Raw genomic sequence first — 26,814 nt, 5'->3', positions numbered from 1 at the left:
GACAGGAAAGGACTTTATACAGTTCAGCAGTATCAGGAAAGCTAGCTTTTCTTTTTGTTTAACTCGGTGGTTCTCAACCTCTTCCTCACTATGGACCACCTTTAAATACCTTTTGGGGCCATGGAACACCAAGTATAACTCAAGATTTAAATTGTAATATTTCTTCAAGCCTTTGTGGGGGCCCAGGTTGAGAACCACTGGTTTAACTGCATCGTTCTGTGACACTTTTAACATAACCAATAAGACCAAGGAGCTTATAGTGGACTATAGAAGGAACAGATCAGACATCCAGCCCTTGTTTATCAATGGAGACCGAGTGGAGCAAGTGGCCAGTTTTAAGTTTCTGGATGTTATCATAAAAGAGGACCTGACCGGGGTGCTCACATTGCAGCACTGGTCAAAAAGGCCCAGAAGAGACTATACTATCTGAGACTTCTCAGAAAACAACAACTGAATGAAAAACTGCTCGTGACCTTCTACCACTGCACCAAGAGTATTTTAACCTACTGCACCTTACTGTAGGGTTTGACAATTGCACAATGACAGATAGAAAAGCACTCCAGAGGGTGAATGTCATTGGCCAGAGGATCATGGGTTGCCCTCTCCCCTCTTTGGAAGAGCTTTAGACCTCCTGCTGCCTTAAGAAAGTTCAAAACATTCTCAAAGATCCATCTCATCCTGGGCACCCTCTTTTTGAATGATTACCATCTGGCAGACGATACAGAATAATAAAAACAAGGACAAATAGGCTGAAAAACAGCTTCTATCCCAGGGCAGTAACTACTGAATTCTACTGTATGGAGCAATATTAATGCAATATCAGGAGTTTTCAATTCAATTGTATAGAATGTGAAGGATGTATGTTTGTGTTTATTTTCATAGCCATAATGTACACTGAAGATGGTATTTAATTTTGTCGCATGAAGTGCAATGACATGAAAGTAAACTAGAACTGTGTTTATTTCAGGCCGGTCCACAACAGCATGTGCACACAGGGATGAGCTTCTTCCTCACTGCTCATTTATATTCAAGTTGGGGTGAGTAGAGTAAGCTGGCACATGTGCTACTTCTTCAGGGTCCAACAGCCCCTACCAGAGGAGGAGAAATGTCCCCTCCCCAACAACTTTCTTCCTCTGGGATATAATAGTCAAGCTCTGAGATATCCGGATTGTTCCTCTGCGCCATGCGGAGATGCCACTAAAAACTAAGTCGTGGCTTTTTATTCCAATCGCTGTCTCCACATAGGGCTTGAACTGTAAGAAAACATTCAATTACATAACTCGCTCAACAACTAAAATTCGATAGGACTGGGCTATTCCTGTTGTAAATAAGGCATACCAGTCATATTCTTCAGGATATTATTGCCACAGACAAGTTACACTGTGGCACAGAAAAATCATTAGCTTTCCTCCCGCCAACCGATGCAGAACTTCAGGCTCTGCAACAGGATAATTATGGCGTTAATACACTTGTACAGTTATAATTACAAAGAGTAGCTGATTGTTATTAAATTACCATGCAGCTAAACTTTTAGAGGTGAACAATTACTACCGCTACACTTTGCAAATAATTGGGGGGTATACGTGATCTGAATCAGGGTATTCCTGACTGAAAATATCCAGCTGTGTGTATATACCTGAAGAAACTATGTACATATCTGAATAAACACCAAATGTGATGCCTAAAATTCTGCAAACAAAGAGGAAAGGGTATTTACTGCTCTTCAATGGATATTTTTGTGCTTTATATCTTATCCAATTCAATCATGAACTTATTGAGATATTACCCTGAAGGAGTTACTTATCTTATGGACATTGCAAACCAAAATGGCTTTAGGGCATCACTTCAAAAAGATGAACATGTGTCCATTGACAGCAATGAAGCAGCTTCTCTTTGGCATGGCAAAAGTCCAGGTCAACACGTACTCCAAGTCACATTTTATCAGCAGAGTCACAAGACCTCTGAGGATCTCCAGAGGTCTGCTTTTAAAAACTACGAGTTAACCATCAGTGAAAGTGCTGATGCCAATACCACTCGATAATAGCAAGTGTCTTTCTGGAATTACGAATACAGCATGCTACTATTGGAATTATTATGTTGGAAGTAGACCTAGTTCTAAATACAATCTGCACAATAACCCTGGGACACTGCAACCATCGTAAATATGAACCAGATGCCAAGCATCCAAGTTTTGATTACATGATTATGGGGATGCTGCAATGGTTGTAAGTGTGAAAAATGGTCAAGTCACTTTTTTCAGTGCTATTGTAACTTTGAATGGTCATTAAACGAATAGTTGCACATACATATACATTAAAAGCAATGATCTAAGGCATGGAGAAACATCTATTCTATTCTATTCTATTCTATTCTATTCTATTCTATTCTATTCTATTCTATTCTATTCTGCTGGGAAACGCATTAGATGGCAAACTGATTATATATCAGTTTGCATTATACCATTTACAATTAGGAACAAAAGGCAGAATTAATTCCAATCATATTTAAGACCAAAAATAAGTAATCGTTCTATGGAATCGTTCTAAGTACACCAGCACACTTCCAAAGGATTTCTCCATCTTAGCACCACTCCAAAGTCATCATGCTGCCTATACAAATACAAACACATTTTTAAGAGAAACAAATGTGTTGCACTATCTTGTAATCCCTAATTACCAGGCAAGAATTTGATTCACCACAAAAGCAACCTATTGGGATTTAACCTACCTTCACTGACCAAAACAGCTTAGTTTTCTAATTGTTTTAAGAATAAAAAAAATGTAGAAGATTAACCTTCAAATTCTGTTGTTAAATTTATGTCTGGCCATAATACCTAATTCCTGATACAATATTTTTTTTCTAACAACAGAACTTCTCATCTTTTCCTACCTCATCCCCTACAAATTTCTCTTTCAAGAAATTTGTGTCTCACAATTACATTAAAAAAATCACTTCTCCCCCAAACATAAACATTAAACTTTAACAGATTTACAGATATCCTGTTATTATTGCATTTTAAAATGCCTTTAATAAGCATTAATGACACTTGTTAAGGACATTCTAAATTCAATAATACAAGTAGATTTTAATGCTATAGCAAAAACTCAAATAAAATAATTCTGTTAGAAAGGACAAAAAAGAGTGGCTGAGAAAGTGCAAATCGAGTGCCATATGAAATAGCTGCCCCTTTGCAAACAATGGCTTGATACGAAGAAAACAATGGAAGCAGCAAGAAAGGAGAATGCTTTCTTCACTTCTAGCTTGCAAGGCAGCAAAAGAGTGAAAAGACACACTTGGGAGTTCTACTTGTTGCAGGCACACACACAAAAATGAATTGAAAGCAGAAATATTCAAAAGGCAGAAGCTGAACGGGAAAAGGACCCTTGCTGCTTGCCTGGGTCATCTACAGCCTTTTCCCCTTCTTGCTACTTTGCAAGAAATGTCAGGAAGGAGGAAAAATGGTGAAAGAAAGGCTTTCCTTATTCTTTCCATGACTTACAAAGCAGTACTTTAAACCCTCTCTAACAAGATGGTGAAGGGACGGAGGGATGAAGGTCAGTCTCCTTGAGTTAGGATGATGAAAGGTACTATATTGCTGACCTCATGGCCCATTAGACTACTACAGCCATAGTCCACACCTGGAGTGCATATCTGAGAACAACACTCTGAAGTTTGGCTGAAATTATGACACAAAGGGTAGAGTTTCACAATTTCATTCCACAATGAGTTTTATTTTTGATACATTCAAGATGGCATACTTTTCCAAGAACTAGTGATATTCATTAGCAAATGTAGGAAAAAAGTATCTTTGTACTGCAAAATATACTGTATTAAATATTCATATTGCACTAGCATGCATATACTGATTTTCAAGACTGCAGTCCTAAAGCAAAATTCCCAAATCACTTAAAGTGAGATTTGTCAAAATATTACTTACTGCACTTATAGTAGTTGTAGTACTTAACAGACCACTCATGCACTTAAGATATTACTCTGCATTTACCTGACTTAAGCTACTAGTAATGTTGATAAATGTTCTGCTATCAAGAATTCCATTATTGTATGATGTATATTTGAAAAGTGTTCAGACTTATAATATACAGAAGGTAGGATTTATTTTTGGAAAACACTACTGGTTTAATTTCATACAAATGCAATGATTAAGTACAAAGGGATTTTAAATCAACCTGGTGTTATACTATAAAAAATAATGATTAAGTCCAGAAATATTTTGAAGGGGTATGATACGACTGAAATTACAGTCAAGCTATTTGGTTTCAAGAACAAAGAAATTAGAATTATGCAAAAAATTCCATGGATAAGACCAGATAAGGAATATAGCATTTCATAGTTTTACAGATTTTTCAAAATGTTTAAGTGGTTATTGGGTGATAAACTGTACAATGCAGGAAGCCATTTTTATTCTCAAAACACTGTACTTAAAAGAATCATTCACAGTTCCTTTTCTAGGCCATTATTTTATGAAGAAAATAAAGAAAATCAAGAAGGTGGCACAACCAAATTTTATCAAGCATTTAAATGAAAATACCATTTATATAAATAGTATATATTAACAAAAATTGCTGTTTATTCAGCACGGTGGCAATGCCCATATATTGTCATATTTCAGAAATATGTATTTATAGGCTATTTTTTATGCACATATTAATTATCTAGACATTACAAATAGAAACACCCAATATTAACATGAACTCTATTCCCAACGTTGCATGATTGATACCTGTCTTATACAGCATACATAATCAATGGTGAGCAAATCAGTATGAATTTTTATACCACATGCATCAAACTGTGTGAAAGTCAAATGGCATAAAATTGTATGTTCAAACAAGTCATCTTACCACAAGCAGACATCTATTTTAACGCAATGTCACAAGTGTGACATTGAGGAAAAAGTTTGCTGCTGCTGCTTACATGGCAAGACTTTCTGACTTGAACTGGTTAAACTGAGTTACAGAATACTTATTTTTGCTTAGCTATTAATAACATGTAATGTGTGAATTTAAACCATTTTTCTTTTCTTTTTTAAAGGAACATGATATCCAACATTCTCCTAATTACAATATTCAGCATTAAAAAAAATTAAAAAATCTATTTATACTTTTAGCAGCCTCATAAAATTATTTTTCTTTCTTTCTTTCCAGCATTGAGAAAGCTTGATTGGGCAGAATGTGTTTACTATAAGATGTGCTAAAGACAAAACTTGTATATTCTTTTTTTAACAGCCAACTCAATTAAAACTTATTTTTTTTAAATCCCAAATTCTCTCTCTCTGTCAAACATGTAAGGTTGACTCTTAAATGTAATTGGTGGCTCATAATCAAATGAATACATCACTGTGGTACCCAAAAGGCAATTATACAAAGTCAGCAGGGCAATCCTTACTACAGTTTTGAAGAAAACAACATCAGTTATTTTAAATCATAACATAATTAGGAATTACCAGATAGCTATTGCATATCCAACTTACAAAGTCATGGAAGATTCCCTACATATCATCTCAGCAGTTTTGGACCCCTGGAATTAAATTTCAACTTTGTAGTTTGAGCAAAACCCTTTACATGTCACTGGTTGCTCACTGAGATAAGTAAATTAATCCTAACATATTCCTATTTATTTCTGCCCTGAGAATATCTTATTAGGACAAAAGAATTTTAGCTGCCTGAATGATCATAAACATCACCCAGGCCTATAAAAGACTGCAGTTTATGTAGAACTTGCAAGACATGTATTAAATAAGTATTCAATTCTATAAAACCATAAAAGGATCATTACTATATTATATTTGATCATCAAAAAAAAAAATAGAAAATTGGAAACTATCATTTAGGTCATTGAGTTTGACTCCTTCCTCATTGATGGAATCGAAATTCAGGAAATTCCAACCAGAGCTTGCATAGGTGCAAGAACAGGGACCATTTCTCAAGAAAATTTGTTGCCCTGTCACTTATTGTTGAGTGTTTTTCCTGCTATCCCACCAGAATCTATTATCCTGTTCTTTATGGCTACTACTCCATGTTCTGCACCATGGGATAACAGAGACCTTCTGAGCGTTTCCCCCTCCCGCCCCCATATGTGAAGTGCATTGTACCAGCACTTTTCCCAAGAGCAAGCATTTCCAGTCCCTTGCTTCTTCAGTAGGTAAGATGCATCCCTCTTCCCTCCTTTCACACATAAATTAGCTTCTTTTTAAAATGAACTTACACTCTTGCCAAGTAGTTTCTAACATAGGTTGTCACCTGGGGAAGCAATTTGTGGGAGGCACTTCTGGGGCAGGATTAGCCCTCCATTTCCTGCACATAATAACCTGAAAATTCATGCACACACATAGTAAGTATGCTTGGAAAATTCATATTTCAGCCAATATGAACTGAAACTTTTCTCAAGGGGTAATTTGCAAGGGGTGGCTTATATTGGAACAGTAAAGCATTAAGCCCACCTCTCCTCCCACACAATATGACACAGGTGGGCATACCTGGCCCAACTGGGAAAAGCCCTGGTGAATACCATTTTGTTTTTTTTCAAGCTGAAGCGTCAAATGAAGACGGCAAATGGATGTGTGATGAGAGGGAGAAATGTTTTGACCAGCATCTATTTTTTAGTTGGTAAGGCAAATAAACGTTCAGTTTGACTGTAGTAATACTTGATTTATAAGTCAAGGGCCACCGTTTTTGCATTCAAGTTAAAATGTTCTCTGCACTTGGCATTCAATTAAAAGCACGTTAAAAAAAAAAAACTCCGTTTTTGATCTTCTGTTGATGGTGCAATTTACTCATGCCCTGGTGACCTAGTGGATGCAACACCTTCTACATGGGGTTGTCCTTGAACACCACCCACCCAGAAGCTTCAACTGATCCAAGATGTGGCTACAGCATCGGCAGTAACAGGTATACCCCTGCATGCCCATGTAATATCTCTTGTTTTGTGAGCTGTAGTTTTGCTAATTTACTTCCAGGTACAATTCAAGGTGCTGGTTGTTACCTATCAAGCCTCAAATGTAGAACTTAAGGATTGCCTATCTCCCATAACATCTGACTGGTTGATTCAATCTGGTAGGGGCACTGCACTCTGGGCTTCTTTCATTAAACAATGTCATATTTTGGGACCCGGAAAGCCTGCCTATTCTATAGCAGACCTATGCTCTAGAACGGGTCCCTCCCCCCTGAGAAAACTCCTGGAGTTTTCAGATCTAGATGATCTGATTCTGCTGCTGTTTAGGAGAGCCACAAAAACCTGGCTCTCCACCTAAGACTTTGGCAAAAGAAGAGTGAGACCTCTCATTTCATTGCACTAGCCATCTCTTATTGTTTACCTTTTTATGGTTTGTTGATTTAATTGTAATTTCTTTGATTGGTGTGCGCTGCTGAGTCTGCAAGTTCAATAAGTTATTATGGTTGCACATATAATCAACCAGATGTTTAGACTGGATTTGGCCTTTCTATCCACCTATGGAATCCATTCCAAGGACCTGGGAATAAGTAGATGCTATTTGATGGTATTAAAGGAATCACTGCAGGATGCAGTATGAAGTAATTTTTGCAATTGACTAATGGTGATTTTGTTAATGCTGATGATGTTCAAGTGGTGTTCCAGATGTTATGGAATTGCACCTAAGTCACCCATGACCATTGTGCTATCTTTGCTATCTTTTGCCACAGACATTCTACTTTTATTCGCAGGTCTGTGGATTTTGCTATTTTTTTTTTCAGTTCTTTCTTTTCTATTGTGCTGTCTCCAGCCACCGCAACATCCACTATGCAAACTTTTTTGTCTCTGGGTTAACGTTATTATGTATACAACAATGTGAAATCACAGCTCCCAATTCTTAGGTATCGACTTCTATCCAAGAACCTAGGATGTTATAATATACTGGCCCAGAACATGTGCTGATCCAGGCAATGTGGCCTTTTGTAATCGACAGATGGAAATTTTGTCAATGCACAGATTTCCTAAGTGCTGTCCAAGGTATTTTTGGTACAGCACCCTGGGTGTTGATAACCATTGCGACCATCGCGACCAGTTTGAGACGGTTGCCAAGAACTGAATCATAATCAGCTGTTGCGGGGGTGGTGTAATAGCTGGAATTTCAAAGGCTGGTTGTGAGTACCACCGTGCCAATGTAACTTTGAATGGCTGCTGCATTAGTGGCCGGGAAATGAGGGCTACCTCTAATGTATATGTGGATTCTCCTTTCACTCAAATGTGTGCCCTGTTGTAAAAATGGGGAAAGGCAGCTGATCTGGAAAGCTAAGGCAACGAATCTGATGAATGTCTCTAGAATCTGGATTCTACTTAATCCATGTTCCCCAGGAACAACAGTCTATCTTAGATGGTAAAAATACTCCCTCCCTCCCTTCCTTCCTTCCTTCCTTTCCTCCCTCTCTCCCTCTTTTCTTTTTTCTTTACTTTTCCTTTCTTCTGGTGCTGCAAACTCTGCATGTGAAAATTAATTCCAATATCATAACCTAAAGCTATGCATTCACAAAACAGTGTTCTTAGCAGTGTTAAAAGGATCTTGCTGCTTTTATCAGAATGATGAAACATGTATCAACTGATCTGTTCCACAAGTTCTGCCCTTCCGTTGCCCTGTACGCAAGGCTGCCACTCCAACAGAAAAGGGCAGGGCTGATCTGGCAATGCCGCTTTAGCTAGGCTGCCCTCTGACCCCTGGCCTGTGTTTACAGATGCCACCGGGTGTCCTATCCAAGGATGCCAAGAACCAACAAGCCAAAGGTGCAATGGAGGGAAAAGGCAAGGTTTGCCCAGAACAAATAACAGGAGGAGCTTCCACAGCTTGTTCACCTGCTTGGATCTGAAAATTTCTTTCTACTGAAGAGAGAAATAGGGAGGAGGCGTATTTTGCAGGCAGCAGGACTTAATGTACCTAATCTAGGCTCAGAAGCTAAGGAAATCAAGAGAGGTTACTGTCTGGATAAGAGCCTATCAGAGCATCCCAGAACTATTAGAGTTAGGCAGGAACGCATTTCTCAAGAAGGCAATAACAAGCCACTTGTATACTCTGCCAAGAAAACTGCATGAACATGTCCATGAAGTCATTGCTGTCAATCTTTTTATTTTAGCAATTAAAAAAGTCAAGCAGGAATAGCCGAATCCTACAGTGTGCCCAATATACTCACAGTAAACTAGAATTCACCACAGAATTCTTTGCTCACAAGCTTATGCAAATATATTCACATATTGGGGGGCGGAAATACACTGGAAGTAGCAGAATGACAACCTCTAAAGCATTCAGGGTTTTTTAAAATAAATAAATAAATAAGTCACAGTAAAGCTCATTCTTTCATATGAGAGTAGCAGTTTTTTTAGAGTTGTATGTCCAAACAAGGAAGTAGGATAATGTTTAGATAATTACCTGAATTGTGTCAATTTAAATTAAGTTAAGGAGTTATACTGAATTTGTCATCTCTTCAAAGAAGATAAGCTTCTAGCAGAAAATGACATAATTATAGCACTTCCTAAGTAGACTGCTACTCACCAAGAATAAAAATAAATTATAAACATAGCTTCAGAGCATTATTCTTAAAATGCATCATGCATTCTTGAATCAATTTCAAAACTCTAAAATAATAAAAAGATCCCCCAAATAATATATCTAATAAAACACTTTCTCATGGACAATGAATTCTGCTTTGAAAGAACAGATCTGGCTATCTTGATTCATATTCTAGTCACAAACGAACTCGATTACTACAATACGTTATCTAGGGCATTTCCAAAATACAGCAGTTAAATTGCATTATAGATGAATGGTAACACTGCTGAGTGTATTTAAATTAAAATGCTATACACTAGTCTTAATTTCTGAAATTTTGATACATTGGATATGTTTTATTCAACTCAATTATAGGAGGCAACAAACATGAAAACGTCAAGAATTTTCAGTGAGATTAAAAAGGCTCTCCTACAAATTAAACCTCATTATATTCTACATGTTTCACCTAATATTTCTAGGATTGCAATGACATAAAAGGATTGCAGTGACATGAAATTCAAACATCTCCCAACAAACAACTTGTTTAGCAGATCACTTAGTAAAAATCCACACTCTTCCCAATTGACCAGTTATTGTAATTGTATATTATTGTTTGCTAAAAACATAATTATGTCATATCCTTTTTCTATCAGTCTAGGCAGGGAAGTAAACAGTATCCTGCAACCTGGCAGCAAAACTGAAACCATGATTCTGATCTTGCTATACTGGAATCCAAAGAAATAGTCCCATTCCTTGAATACCATTTTCTTTTGTGCTTAAAAACTTTTGATGTATAGTTGCACAGCTGCTTGGAATTCTGACATCCATCCTTCATCTAACAACATCAACTATCCAAGCACCCTTGTAAATGATCCAATGGATGGAGTCCTTCATATCCCAGATTTTTCATGATGCTGGCAAAATCCCAGCCACTGGGAAATGTAATTACAAAGTTATATAAAATAAGGTTGATCGAAGGTCAGTAAAGTGTTGCATTTCATTTCATTTTAACCCACTCACTATAATTTGTTTGGAACAAACACAGAATCCGTACCAACTGTTCACTACACTCACCGATTTTCAGGGAGGAAATGTCTTTATGAGAAGTTCTCAACATTTTCTAGAAATATTAAGTGTGTAACAGATTGGCCTTCCTAAACAATAACAAGAGCGGTGCTTTGCTAGACCTATTTTTTCCCCTTGCCATTTCTAATTGTAGTTAAACCTACTAGGAAAGAACATTAACTTCTAATACACAAATAAACCAAAATATGTTGATTTAGTATAAATAAACATTTTTCAAATGTTTATACTAAATGCATCCCACTCTACTCAAAACTTTATAATTTTTTTTTTTTGGGGGGGGGGGATTTACAATATCTTCCCAAATTAAGTCAACGACTGCTGAAAATTTAATATGAATACATTCAATAATGTTAACACTTTTGTAAGCTAGGAAGAAAGATTAATGTTCATAAGAGCCTTTCAGACATCTAACAGCTATTCTTTCTTCAAGAAGAAATTCACATGAGTGAATTGTTTTCCTGAACAAGATTTACATCCTTAACTAAGAAGTTAATCCCTGCATATCATCCAACATGTTCCCAGTTCTACATGGTTTTTAAGGTTAAGCCTCCTTAAAATCAAGCTCAACTACTAGTGACTTCATAGATCTGAAGTTTTCTTGGCAGCAATACAGAAGTAATTTGTCACTGTCTTCTTTCTGGGAAGATTTTTTTTTTTCATCTTCTCAGCAGAGCCTATAGAGAGTAGTACCTATAGTATCCTCTGAAAATCTCCTGCTGAAGCATTAGCCAGGACTGATTGGGCTTAGATGCTTATACCAAACAAGGTTAGCCAACTGCTGCCATCTGCTCCATTCAATAAACATCTTATAGATGTGTCATTTTCTACAGCATTACCTTTAAAAAGCTATCTCTCACCAATCCACAGTGGGGAGGCCAGGAGGAGGGGGAGGGGGGAATGGGGGAGAGAAACCTGAAAGGGACAGGACATAAGGCTGAGGAGTTTTTAACAGCCTGAACAAAAACAACATTTTACTGCTACACAAGTAGCTTTTCTAATTTAAAAATAATGAATGTTTGGTTGATTTGTAAATAGGATTATTAATAAGAAAAAAAGAATCCATTTCAGAATGATCATAGGAATTAAATCGGGTTTTGTTTTAGTTACACCATAAAGAGAACAGCTGATCTGCGGGGCCTACAAAAGATCTCTGATTATTTGTTTTTTCATCATGACTGGGATTCTGTTTAAGTAATATACAAAGAGAATCTTATGCAGAAACTCATGCTCACCATACATAAGAGACCACTGGAAGCAAAACAAGTTTGTTGGGGTTTTTTTTTAAGTCCTGCAGATACGAAGAAAGGAAGGAACCTTTCTTTGCTCAGCTCAGTATTCTAAAGACCAGCACTGATTTTGACTTTCTATCTGCTGGGTCCAGACCTCTAGCAAGCAGGAAGCAGTGCGGTGTGGATTTGCTTTTTTCTTTACAGATGGAGAAGGATGTCCTATCCAATCTCCCGTTCAGTTAATAAAATGGCCTTTAATTTATGAACACAAAAGTTTTGATCAGCCAAAACCATTACATAATGTAAGACTACATATAGAGAATTATCACATGCCCCATAGTACTGAATATTACTTTTAAATCATGAAATCATGACTAGTATGTACACCATAGCAAATAAGCTATTTCAATCACTATAGAAGGAATGTGTGATCAAATATATTGTGGCAGAAGTATTCCTGCAAAAAGGAAGTTTGAAAAACTGACAAATTGGAGGACAACACAAAATATGGTAATATGTCCTGAGAAGCTTCCTTTTTTATGTACTTTAAACAGGCCTTTCTTGGAGACAGGAAAAAGATTAAATATCAATCAGGGCTTCTTAAATCTCAAGAAAAGTCTAGTCTACGTTTTGTAGAAACATCTTAGTTCAAGATGTTGTAGGGTGTCTTTTTTTTAAGGAACAGTAAAATCCATCTAATTACACACATACTTGAATATGGAACATAATGCATTTTCTTTGCTGTACTGTAGTAGGCAAACTGTGCTATTATCACTTGCAAGAATTAAAAAATGGACCACGAATTATTTGAAAATTCTGCTTTGAAGTACTGGCAGTTAAAGGATGTAGCCAGAATTAAAAACTCAACTTATTATAGTTTTTTATCACCAAGAATGAAAGAATTGGAAATAGAGAAGAGATTCCCCAGATCTGTGGAATTATATCGGACTATTCCGGTTTTGAGCTTCCTTAAATCTCCCCTATCTCCAAAAGTCCAATTTGTTACCCCAAGTGAATATTGTTAAAGAACCACTAAAAGTCTCTACTTACTTAAACTCTGCTTTCAGTAACTTGAACCTGGCCAAATAAATCTAAATCTAATGGCTATTGTACCTGACTCATCTCCTGGATTGTTTATTTAAGGGGTGTTCAAGATGATGATGATGATAATGACAATGATTTGTCTTTTTATATGCCACCTTTCATTCAGAAGGTGACAGCAGCATATATAGCACTTCCATTTATCCCACAACTCTGTAGCTAGGTGGGGCTGAGAGAGACAGAGTGGCCCAAATTTATCCAATGAGGTTTTATCTCAGAATAGACTAGAATCGGGGTGTCCACCCAAGTAATTCAACACTTTAACCACTACACCAAACTAGCAATGAGAACTGAAGAGAACAATGATCTATCTTGAAATAAATACCACTTATTAATTTAATATTTAATACAATTATTATACATGAAGTAGGGAATGGGTAATCTGTTACCTCCACGATATCCGAGTTAGTTCTGCTCTCATGGGGTTCATTGTATTCTGTGTATTTGAGAAGAACTTTGTCCATATCAGTGCTGGCGTATTGAAACAGCTTGTTAGAACTGTTGAAAATTATGAGTGCTATTTCACAGTCGCAAAGCACGCTTAGTTCATAGGCTTTCTTCATTAACCCGAACTTTCTTTTCGTGAAAGTCACCTAAACACAAAAGGGGGGGAAGAAATATTTCAACTGGATGTATTTAATGGCAAAGGTCTGAATAAGTTTCCAGAACAGCTGGGCCCACCAGACTTTTCAGGTTACTTTTTTCATGTTAACAGAGCATCTTTACAGGATATATCACAAATTGCAGTTTGGAATCGATGTTTCAAAACTGTACAATTCTTGTATTATATAGTCTTAATATTCCAGAAAAATATGAACAAACTGTCTTTTAGCATATGTGTATGTATGTGTGTGTACAGGTGTGTTTATATGTATATATATTCTTTTTTGAGAGCAGGCATCAGAATTTCTTTTTTTAATGGTATTTTTTTAATCGTGTTCACAAAAGAAAGTGAAAATCAAGATTATCTTATCATTGCTGAGATAGTTTATTCTATATATCTATTATTTTTATCAACAGAGAAATTGATTAAAAACAGAAATAAGTGAATACACATAGACACAAAGTCAACCATGAACTTAGGATGTTCTTCCCAAAATAGACCATGAAATATTATTAGGCAAAATATTATGATTGATGATTGATTGATTATTATTATTATTATTATTATTATTATTATTATTATTATTAGGCAAAAAATAACATCCTTCAGAAGTTGTGGGTGCTCCATCACTGGAGATTTTTAAGAAGAGATTGGATAACCACTTGTTCTCACCATCATCCAATGTTAATTTGTGCTGCCCCCTGGAAGAAATACATAATTTGAAAGCATATTCTCTAAACGGGAAGGATCTACTTGACAGCTCCAAATATTTTTCATTCCTCTGGTATTTTCTGCTGTGTTTCCCATGCCAAGAAGCTTGTTTGTTTGGTGGTGGGGGAATAACATATAATCAGATAAACATATTAAACAATTTATTACTTATAAAAAAAACACTGAAAATATATATATGCCTGAACAGCACAGAAAGAACATAATGTTACACAAAGGCAAGGAAGAACTCTGACTTTCTGAGTCCTCTATTTCTCTAAGGATAGTCCAGCAAATTAACACACATATAAATACTGTAATGGAACAATTAGTTATAGACTAGACCTGCAAAATCACTGGGAATATCATACTTGGCTTCAAGCAATGACTTCAACAGATTTTAGGTTTCCATAAGTAAAATTGCATAATTGGCTGTGCAACTCCAAGGCAGTGTATTTGAGAAGAAAAACCACAACATTTCCTTCTTACTTGTTGTCATATTTGATTTTTTAAAAAAACAGGAACAATATGGCTCAGTACTTTAAAGCAAAGAAGCTGCTCCGTCTGTTTTTGGAAGGATGCCCATTATCTAACAGTGACAGATTGCTTTAATGAACAGTACAGCTACAGAGTAACAGTTCATGCAGTGACCATTCAAACTTATAACAGCACTGAAAAAAGTGGTTTATGACTGTTTTTCATACTTACAACCATTGCAGCATGTTAATGATCATAGGATTAAAATTCAGGTGCTTGGCAATGGGTTCATATTTATATATTCACATTATCTTGATATTATTATGACGGTTGCCACGTCTTGGTGTCATTTGATCCCCTTTTGCGATCTTCTAACCAGCAAAGTCATTGGGGAAGCCAAATTCATTTAATAACTGGGTTACAAAGTTAACATCTGCAGTGATTCACTTAACAACTGTGGCAATAAAGGTAGAAGAGTGATGCAATAGTCACTTAACAAGTGTCTCACTTAGCAACAGAAATTTGAGGCTCAATTGTGATTGTAAGTCAGGGATCACCTGTAATAATTATTAAATGCTACTCTAATGTAAAAGCAGGTACGTGGGACTGCTCCAGGGACAGATAAAGCTTGGCAGTTCCCATAGGACTACAGAACGTTTAATGCAAGAATATGAGTTTCAGAATGATAAAGCAGTTTTTCATGTAAAGCCATCCATTTGCTCATTCTTACTTCCTTCTGGGATACTGGCCAAACATGTGTAATAAGTGAGATCAAGAGTCAAATAAAGCACACAGATATACACATATCTGGCAGTTGTCCCAAAAGTGAGTTCACACAGCTCTGTCAGGAAAACATTCCTAGAAGAGATTATTTCGCTGCAAATTGCACCAGATAGGAAGTCTTGTCAACCAAATACTTTAACTAGTAAAAACAATTTAAGGACATAGTTAAAGCATTTGTCCTGTTGGTGAATTCGTCTGTATAATTTAAGATAATAGAAATGAACTCCAAAATGGACGGATAGATGGATAGATAAAGTATGCGCCAGACAGAATTCCTGCCAGCAAGCCTGCAGGACTGTTTAGTATCTTATTCAAGTTCCCAGTTATGGGTTTTCCTTTGAGTCATCAGTCAAAATCCCATCTCCAACTACTTGATGTTTAAACTCAAAAGGCGGCAGCCATTTCAGCACAATTGTGCACAGGCTGAGTGTTTGTTCCCAATCTACCATCTTTCTACCTTCCTCACTACCTTACTTTTTACCTACAAAAGAAAAGATACTGGGATCTTTGTAATTTCTCAATGTAAGTAGGAAAGGGCTAGGATGAGAAATTAGCCTTTGCAAAACTGAACAAGTCACCAAGCAAAAGGATTCTAAGCATCTGAAAATTTGTGCTTTTCAGGGACATTTAATTGGTTGTGCATCTGCCACATAAACCAAAGTCTAAACATACTCCAGTTATAGTTAAGAGGTTTACATGTTCACAGTGGATCTGTTCCAATAGCCATTTTCTTGCTTGCTTCTCAGAAACATTACAAAAATGTCACCAGAGTTTTAATGTCCAAATATTGTTCAGAGATATAGAATTATAATATTTTTATAGTGTACAGACCTTCCTCCAAATAGCTCAGGTGATGGTGCACAGAACCTCTGCTTCCAGTTTACTTTCCCGAAAGCAACTGTATCATATCACAATTGATTTGATTATTTAATTAACTGTAACCAGATACAGAAGTAACTCTTTGAAATGCTACATAATGACAAGAAAGTAAATTTCTCAGATTGAAACTGTTGTTCTTTTGTGTTTTATCAGATTGAAACTTTTTTAACAGATTGAAAACTCCCCAGGACTTTGTTTATGCTTCACTTTTTTTTTAACCAAACATACTAAAAATATAGTTTTCCACAGTCACTTATATCTGATCCAGTTAAAAATGGAACTAAAAAACACTTACTTAGAAATGACATTAAAATAAACCGGTCTATGAGAAACACATGCAAATACCTAGAGACAATTTTGTTTTGGAGCTTTAGAGATAAAAGATAAACAATGATAAAATATGATTACTGGCAATCTTTTAGTAATTGTAAGATAAAACAAGACTCATTGCTCTAGAAACAGGGTTAGGATTGGGAGACAAAGAGCACAGGAAAGGGAGTAAACAACAATAAATTGGGATAATTTGCAAGGATGGCCAAGAAGTAGCTTTCTTGAAAACAGTAGGTCAAAGCATTCTGTTTATGCTGTCCAGCGATTAATTTAATTCTAAGACAGGTCCCTGCACATCACATTGGACTAATCTGTAAATTTAGATCACCAAACTTTCCAACATAATTGTAAGCATAGTCAGTGCAAACTCTGTTGCAATGAAAACACATGAAAGCTACACAGTAGAAAAAAACAACGAAGGTTTAAAAACAGATTACAACACCTTTAGAAATGTTACAATACCAGTTTTCAAATATTATGAGACTAATAAAAAAATTTTTGGTCCACTACATAAACTGATAGTGATCTCTAATTCTCACTTTCACAAAAGTGATCACTCAATTTTCAATTCCTGGAAATTCCCACTGGTTCTAAAGTCTATCTCTAGAGAGCTGATATGTCACGTGTATTAAAGATAATTAAAAGATTTTATTAGGAGGTCTACAAGCCAAAGTAAACATTAAATTAATCACTCCTAATGGGGCAATGCATCTTTCTCTCAATACTTCTCGATATATAGTAGGAGTGCAGAAATTGTAAATGTATTTATTTAATTTAGGGACTGTGAATTGCACAAGTCTTTGAAGGAATACTATTCAGTGCTTAGATAGATTAATGTATGAAGAGTGGAAGATGAAATCTTAATAAAGCGAAGTATATGATCTGATAAATCTGAGATTTGGTGGTTTGATACTCAGCTTTGGAAACATTTCAGTTGAAATACTCATCTTATTTAAAAGGCAAATAGCCAGCATAAAGACAATAGGTTAATATAGAATTAATAAAGTGGGTTAATATTATACATAAATAATACACACATCACAGAAATTCATGAAACATACTAGAAACCCTTTAAAAATATCTGGGCAAGAACAACACAACAGGGTTCCTATCACAGTATAAAATCATCATAGTCTGTAATGAGAGAGAAATGAAAGAGAGATTGTTGCATAGTTCATCATACCCTTCTACCCAATCAAATATTTTTTCCAAAAATGACCAGAAATATTATTGGATATACATTTGGAATAGAAATGGAAGATTTCAAATGTTAGAAGTCAAGTACTACAAATGAAAAATCAACTATCTAATCTCTTTTATAGTTACATCCCACAGAAGGTGCTGTCTGTCACACGCAACTCCTAATTTCCCAACAGGCAACTGTGGCCATTAGGAAGATTGAAGATCGATACAATTACTAGTTGTTCCTTTTCTATAGCTTTACTAAGCCTAGTATCTTTAGCTGCCTTTACTTGTTAGAACTGTTTGCCAGAACAATAGTTCTAAAGGATACACAGAAACAAATGACTTAGTTGGCTGCTGCCACATGATTTTAACACTTTATTTTTTGCTACTTTATTTCTTTTTTTTCCCTATAGAACACAATATTCTGCAACACCCACCCACATCTGCTCTGTCAACAAAGGAGTATTTGGAAAGAACCAGATACTATTAAATCAAGTTTCTATCATTTTAATGGTACAATTATTAATTTTAAGATAGTATGAACCTGCTCTTTAGCCAAATGGTCTCTAGATAGACCAATGAAAAATAATGTAGTCAGTGAACACAAGCTTACAATTTAATAATAATGCAATAATTGTGCAAGAAGATTGCACAAACTGATTATAAACCAGAACACAACACAGTTGCCAAAATGATTCACTGGAACATCTGTAAAAAAAAAAATCAATAATTAACTTACTGAAAAAGTAGTCAAAACGAGATTGTGTGGGATTTTCAAGTACAAAAACTTAGCTCATAGATTACCTGTGGTTGAAAAGTAGTAAGTTTGGATAATTAATATGGTAATGGGCAGGGAAGAGTAGAACAGAAGATACTGTAAAGAATTAGATAAGATCATAAGTATTCATGGTATGAAATTCAGAATTGAAAGATTATGGCATAAACCAGCTGTGATGTCAGGAAGATCAGAAAAACAAGGACAATGAATCATGATGCCCTTTTATCCAGATTCTACTACTTATGAAAATAGGTGGATGTGGAATGTTGAAAGTACACCAAACCTTTAGGGGGGGAAAAAAAGGTATTGAAAGAGTATCTGAAGAAAAGTGGAAAAAAATAAAGCTAAAGCTAGCACACTATGAAAGTTTACTGAATGCCAGAGAGATCAAACTGGCCTACGAGAAAGTCCAAAAGAAGAATAGACATGGAAAGGCATATTACATGGCCAGTCCATTAAAAGAGAAGAAGAAGAAGAAGGCAAAGCAGATAACAAGACCTGGCAATGGATACAATGGATAAAAGTAGGAAAGTTAAAGAAAGAGACAGAAGGGCTAATTCTGGCTGTTTTAAGAACAAACACATAGAAAATCAGAATTGAGAAGATAACAACAGATAATGAATGCCGCCTCTGCAAAGAAGCTAAAGAAACAATGGACCATCCAGTTAGCTGCTGCAAGATCACACAGACTGATTACAAACCACGGCATGATATAGTGGCAACAATGGTACACTGGAATATCTTCAAGAAATACCATTTGCCTGCAAGCAAGAAATGTTGGGATCACAAAATAGACAAAGTAACAGAAAATGAAGTAACAAAAGTGCAGCTCTGGGGCTTTTTTCTTTTCCAAAGAATATCAGAATTCAAAGAGATAAACACTGAAGACTTAATAACTGTTGATAAGACAGACAAAAAAGTCTGGGTAATAGAAACTGTAATACCTGAAGACTGCAGAAGAGAAGAGAAAGAACTAGAGAAAATAGCAGAATCAAAAACCTGCCAATCAAAATAGAACAACTGAGGCAAAAGAAAGCAAACACAGTAACAATAGAAAAACAGACTTCAGTGCAATCTGGAACATCACCATTGGCATTGACAACCTCACCATTAGTCATTTGTAAAAGGCAGCTTTACTTGAAACAGCTTAAATCCTGTGTCAATACATTTAACAACATCAGACAATAACTCCGTATCCCAGGTCCTTGGGAAGGACCCAGTAAGTGGCTAAAATTGCCAAATAGTAAAGGATGACCATGGCTACACCATTTGTTGGCACCATTTTGCACAAGGCAGTAGGTTACTGTCTCCCTGGATTATAATTGCATTTTTGCCTTTCTTATAAAACGGAAGCAAATGACATAATTGGCCATCACAGTAATAGAATGGGATGCTGCAAAGCTTCCCAAACTAAGCAAAAAGAGACTGTGTGTCCAAGCTATGATTATCAAAGAGCTTTAAACAGACAAAGAGATGTAGGTTAAAGAAAGAGCTACAACTTCTAACACTGCTCAGAGAAATCTGTGATTGAATGCCTGCTTCAAGTAATTGACAAACTTTTATATATAAATCTGTGTTATTGAGTAAAAGCCTGTCACATGTAGCTCTTCGAAGTACATTCCATTCCATTCCAGTGCATTGGAAATATCATTATAAATCCACTCAGTATTCTATATCATACAGGGAAAAAGAAGTCTTAAATCCGAATACATTATAGATAGGTTAACACAGCGGTTCTCAAACTTTTGCAATACTTTGAACCTAAAAAAAAAATGATGAATGAGTTTGTGCAATCCTCACAAATAAAGTTAATAATAACGTTAGGCTTAGGATAATAAGAAATAAATATATCACCAAATAAAAATACTTTCAACATACTTTCTTTTGTAGCTCCTGTCCATGGTGGTTATCAGGGTAAGGTTGTAGGGGGAAAGCTTGGAAAAGGTTCCTTCCCAAAACATTTACAAAAGTGAATGCCAGCTAAGTATATTACCAAAGAAGTATCATTTCTCACCTGTCTGTTCCGCTCATCCATTATTCTTGTAATTTGTATTTTCTTCCTCCCCATTTTGTCCTGTTTCTCTCTTTATATTCCAGAACCACGGAAATAAAAGGATCCACAACCTTGTATCCTAGCACATGGTAGGCATTTCTCTTCCACAACTAAAGCCCAAACACAGAACCATGCACGGTGTCGATTTAGAAATCTAGAAATAAGAAAAGAAGAAAAACAGTTTAAAACACGTATTTCGTATCAGTAATGTTTCTACATTAGTGCTATGCATCTTTCCTCAACAATCAGGTGAACCTGGAATAGGACTTGCCTGTTTTAATGTGTTGCATTCTCATTTATGTATGTTGAAAAGCTCTATTTCCAAATTAAGTGCAAAGCAGTAGACAAGTCTATTATACTGCCTTGTGAATTCAGTCCTATAATGGTTAAATATTAAAGCACTCACATCACATAGGTGTAATTCAGCCACAAAAGCCATATCGATGTTGCAGTAATCTTTCAATGCTTTATGTAAAAAAAAAAAAAATCAACGGCTCCTTTTTAAACATATAATAAACTATATTGTAAGGCAAAATATATTCATTATTTATTGTGAGATATTTATGTATTTTAAAGAGAAATTTATTTAACTTCTATACTTTACATTAAATCAAAATATGTAGCCTTTCTGTTTTACTGTCAACAGGATAAAATTCCTTCCAGTATTAGAAGGAAGTGTCATTCCAATAACTTCCCACAAAAGAAGTCAAATTGAAGACCAAAATTTCTGGGCCTTGTTCCATATTCGGCATTTTTCTGTACCTTCTTCTCCAACAATGGTGTAGGCTCACATATAAGATACTATTCAAGAACTAACAACTTTTGAATGCTGTTTAAAAATAAATCCATTTGAGACTTTTTATGCAGCACTTCCTTTTCCCAAAAGGCTATTTCACAGGAACATAAGGATTGACAAATAGCTGAGAAATTCAAGGTTATATTCATTACTGTAAAACTTGTAAGTTTTCACACATCACTAACAAGCCAATTACCAATCGGAACATTTCTTTTCTGCTTCAACATTTTTCCAACTGTAACACGACGTCATTGGCCACAGAAATGGAACCAAAGGCTTGTAAATTTATTAAAAGATGACCTATACTTTAATAAAGGACCTGTGCTACTGATTTTTAAGGTTTTACACCAAGGATTGCAATACATCATGATGAAGCAGCAAACATGAACAACTTTCAAATTAGCCATTCATAATGAAAAAAAGTTTTTTTTAATAGACAAGTGTACAAATTGTACAGCAGAATCAGGACATTGTTATCTAGCAAACTATGGTAATGCTTAAGAAAGCATAAAATAGAGAAAATGAAAATAGAACTCACTCATGGCAAGAATAAGAGAACCAGTGGCAAGAATAAGAGAACCACTCATGGCAAGAATAAGAGAACAAGTAGACCTTTAATTATTACAGAGCTTCACTTTCACTATGGGCTATGAGGGTTAAAGTGACAGGGACTTCCGGTTTGAAGGGCTTCGGCGACAGACAGAAATCCGCGATCGTGCGCAGTTTCTGTCTGGGCTCACCGCTGGAATGCCCCAAGCCAGCTGGTTTTGGGGCTAAGCCACCCTGTAGAGGTGGTGAAGAGGGGGGAGACCACCAGCAGGGTCGAGGAGAGCTGCATATCTCCTCCACAGCTGGCCATTACTCCCTTTCCCGAAGGCGGTTGCAGCAGTGGTCAGAAATGGCCACCACAAAGAACTTGGCCGGAAAAGAATATGCAGGAGGAAGATAAGAAGTGAAAGTTTTGGCTGACCGGGTTAAATTGTAAAAGCAACAACCAAGATACCCTGGAATTTAAACTTACAAAAAATAACATCGCTCTCAAAGAAGAGTTGGAAGCAGCGAAGGAAAGTGAAAAGGGAAAGGTTTGGCTTTTTCTCTCTCTCTCTCTCTCTCCTTCCCTATACTGACAACTAAGAGACTTAAATAAGAGATCGGAAAAATCCGCTTTGACATCAATAGGCAATTAGGCTGAAAATAAAACAAAATGCCAAAGGGATAATAAAGATTTCTGACATTAAAAACTTTCTTTTTCATAAGCAGGAAGGGAGAGAAAAAGAATAAGGGCAGGATCTGGGAGGAGACTGCCTGGAATTAAAAAGAATCTACAGTAAAACTTCAACAAGACTTCTAAAAGATACATTTTAACTGAAACTTTGCAACTAAATAGTAACCCCAGGAAGAGAAAGTGAAAAAAAAAAGAGCAAAAAAGAAACAGCTTGCATGTATGTGGATTATTTGGTGATCTTTGGATTCTTGGTTATTATATTTGAATGACTAAAATCAATCGGGTGGTTGTTTAAAAATTTATACAATGGCATCACTTCTGGGTGAATTGAAAATGGAACTTAAAAAGTACAAAGAAGATGCACAAGAAGGGAAGGGTTCTTTTGGCTTCGTTTTTCAATTCTTAGAAATGGAGATTTGGAACTATAAGAAACAACAAGAAAAGACTGCAAACAAGAAGACTGGGGCAAAGAAGAAGCCATCTTTAATGAACAAGTAATTTTATGTGGGGAAGAAAAAGGAAAGGGGGGAAAGAGAATGGAGAATTTAAGACTTAAAAAAAACAACTAAAGAAAAGAAAAATAATTCAAAAAATAAGTATAATACTGGAAAGCAACAGAAAAGGGGAATACAGAAGAGAGAAATAGAGGTAGAGAGACAAGGGGGTAAAAAGGGGAGAGAGAAGAAGAGAGGGAAGAAGGAAAGGAAAAGAAGTTACAAGGAGGGTTAAAGTGACAGGAGTTAACTTCAATAGCAGTTCAAGAATCTAGGGTTTCCATTCCTTTGAAAACTGTAGTATCAAGGTGCATAGCATAGTACACAGTAGATGTAACAACTATGGAGAAAAATAAGCAAACACCGATCACAATTTATGGACCAAATTGGCCATTATCTTCAAAAGCATGGATTAGAATAAGAACCTACAGTGTATCACTAATTTGAACATATCCTTCCTTCCTATTGGCTGCAACACTATCTGGTCCTACAGAAAGTAATTTGCAAACAGTTCATAAAGAATGAGGAAAACTTTCACAGGATGACTTGTTCTTTTGAAGTCAGCCTGGGAATGCCTCTTTCACAATTCTCCTGATTGGATTAACCTCAATCCTCAATGCAGAATCAGACAAAGGGATTGCCTAAAAGATATTGATATTCAAAGTAGGCAAGGTATTCGGGAAACAACCAAAGTTCTCATTCCTTTCAGATTCTTTGGAGATTCATGACCTTTAGTAGATGTAAAGTATTTGGCAAGCTTTACGATTATATCAAATTATATTATTATTATAATCTTCTACAATTTATGTTTTGACCATCCATGGCAATCTGAAAAACTTATTTGTGTCCCTGTGTTCATGATCCAAGAGCCTTGGTGGTGCACTGGCTCGAGTGAGGTACTGCAAGTTACTTCTGCTGCAGCCAGCTGCCTGCAATTTGACAGTTCGAATCTCACCAGGCTCAATGTTGACTCAGCCTTCCATCCTTCTGAGGTGGGTAAAATGAGGACCCAAACTGTTGGAGGCAATAGACTGACTCTGTAAAACTGCTTAGAGAGGGGGCTGTAAAGCACTATAAAGCAGTATATAAGTCTAAGTGCTATTGCTATCATTATTGCTATCCAATTAACATTTCTTATATTTGCTAAAAGTTAACTACAGCAATGGGTTTTTATTTTTCTTCTTACAGGAAGTTGGAGGCCTACTGAAATGTGAGTGGGTGTGTATTTCCAATTTAGTAATTAAGAAAGCATACCAGGAGTGAAAAAGTGAAGACTGCAGCTTTTCTATCAATGTTTCTAAAAGCATGGCATGCCCTGGTATGATCCACTGGGAATTTATTCTGCAATTGGATTAAAACTATGTTTTAAAGCAGGGACTAGTCAACTTTACTTCCCTAGAATGCACACAGTTTATCAACATGTTTCCAATTTGCAAACATACATGGAAATAATTCTACAACGTTGACTTGATAATGGCAGAACTTCCAAACAATAATTGCTCTAAAGATGCAACTCACAAGTGTCACTGGTATAGTTTGAAGACAAAAAAATGTGAGTTGTATTTCTTCCAAGACGGTTTGATTTCCTGCTAAATTGCTACTGTACTCTGCCAAAAATATTTCAGTGTTTCAATGCTGATTGCTAAGTTCTGAAGGACTGGGAACACCACCAACTCTTGAAAAGGAGTAACTGCATATATTACATAGAATAGACATCTGACTACATATGGATCTTGCAATAACTGCTGTCCTCTGGCAAAAGCCATTTTGGGATATTTTACAAGCAGTTTTAATCCACAGTTGATGCCATAGAATAAAGACTGAAAGCTTCTGCTCTGACTGATGAAATGTCTGAAAACATATAAAACACTTTGTTATTTGCTTTTTAAACAGCAAGAAGGCTTTGTACCTGGTTAGTACCTGGACAGACCTATCATTCTTTCCTTCAAGGATGTTTCTTTGATTTCCCGCTGTAACCTGGAGTCCTGCAGTATCCTGGTAGCCATCCATTCCAGTGCTAACCACCTTGTTCACCTTTTCAAGGACAACTCGGTTCAGAGAGCTGCTCCTGTCTGCAGCGCAAATATTTATTCAATCAAAATCAGCAACTAAGGTTTCCTGTAAAGGCCTCACTGGTATCAAGCAGAAATATGCAGTAGAACACAGAATTCGATGGGATCTTGGAGGTCTTCTAGCCCAACCCCCTGCTCGAGCAGAAGACCCCACACCACTTCAGACAAACAGTTGTCCAGTCTCTTTTTGAAAGCCTCCAGTAAGGGAGCAACCATGCAGCACTTCAGAAATTGTTTAGAACGGTTACTTTAGTCCATACAGGAGTGCAAACATAGCAACTCTTTAAAGTGACTGTCATTTCTTAGCATCACTTAATTACTACCCAAGCTCTGAAAATGATGCCGCTGTTTTAAGGCTCAATACATAGGTCATGTATTCTAATATATAAGAATATGTATAACCTTAAATATTTAAAGAAAACACATATTAGTTATTTTTCAAGAACCTTCAACACCCAAGCATGGAATATCAAACAAGACAAAAGACAGTTCTTACATGAATCTTACATTTCCTTTTATTCTGAAACTCCCATTATTCTAAAAGCAGAGAGGAGAACTATGCATTTGCAACATATCCTACATAATTTGATACAGCTATGACATCCCTCTTTTGAATTTATTTTTCAAAAGCCCTAAATGCTATGAACTTTTACCATAATCTTTTTTTGGGGGGGGGTTACCACTTCTTTCAATTCAGCAATATCTTCCTTGAGATAAAATAATAAGAAATGTTATAGAAGTGTAAATAAATATCTTCAAGGAAAAGCATTTCCAGGGGAAATTGCCTTGAATCCTATACCTTGCCACCTAAGTTTTGCTTCCTGAATCACACAGTGATCCATCTTTCTAAGTTAGTGAGTTCATAGCTTCTGCTGTAACTCCTTACGCATCTATATTTTCCTGACAGTGAGAATAATTAATCAGTGGAACAGCTTATCTTCAGAATTTATTGGCGCTCCATCCCTGGAGGTTTTTAAGAAAAGATCTGACAGCCATTTGTCTGGAATGGTGTACGGCAAGGGTCTTCAAGCTTGGCAAGTTTAAGACTTGTGGACTTCCAGAATTCCTGAGCTAACATGACTGGAGGAGGAATTCTGGGGGTTGAAGTCCACAAGTCTTAAAGCTGTCAAGTTTGAAGACCCCTGGTATAGGGTTTTCTGCTTGAGCAGGAGGTTTTACTGGAAGACTTCCAAGGTCCAATTGTGTTATTCTGTTTATTTGCTTAATGCTAGCTTATCTAGTTTTACAAAGAGAATTCTTCATGGAACTTAGAATACAATAAATGAAGTTACTGACTTATGGTGCATAATATATAATGGCTACTAAACTTACATATTTTTAGAAGAGCAGACAAGAAGATTATCGCTAAGAATTACCTATAATAATTATGGTATGCCAGCAGCAAAAGCAGATATGCATTATATATATGCACCAGGAGCTATAGCAGTAGCTGAAAGTTGGCTACTGTGAAAATCCAAATTAGGATTCCAACGCAGCTCT

General features: G+C 36.1%; 1 protein-coding gene across 9 annotated transcripts in view; it reads right to left on the bottom strand.

The window, feature by feature from the left end:
- MEF2A (myocyte enhancer factor 2A) overlaps positions 1–26,814 on the bottom strand; it is a 79,063-nt gene that overhangs the window by 38,657 nt on the left and 13,592 nt on the right. For 6 of the 9 annotated variants that reach the window (XM_087941320.1, XM_026709305.2, XM_026709307.2 and 3 more), the window contains exons 2-3: positions 20,689–20,881; positions 13,320–13,523 (exon numbers count right to left, since the gene is read on the bottom strand). In XM_087941320.1, the coding sequence (XP_087797446.1) occupies positions 13,320–13,523; positions 20,689–20,742 (258 nt within the window). In that variant the 5' untranslated portion in view covers positions 20,743–20,881. Of the gene's footprint in view, positions 1–13,319; positions 13,524–20,688; positions 20,882–21,133; positions 21,195–26,814 lie in introns of those variants that run through there. The other 3 variants (XM_087941325.1, XM_087941322.1, XM_087941324.1) reach the window with 1 other exon arrangement.

Source organism: Pseudonaja textilis, chromosome 13 (genome assembly GCF_049901715.1).
Source record: "Pseudonaja textilis isolate UNSWEBS1 chromosome 13, rPseTex1.2, whole genome shotgun sequence".
NCBI classification, from domain to species: Eukaryota; Metazoa; Chordata; class Lepidosauria; order Squamata; family Elapidae; genus Pseudonaja; species Pseudonaja textilis.
Note: the sequence above shows the minus strand (reverse complement) of the source record. Positions and strands in the feature narration are given on the sequence as shown.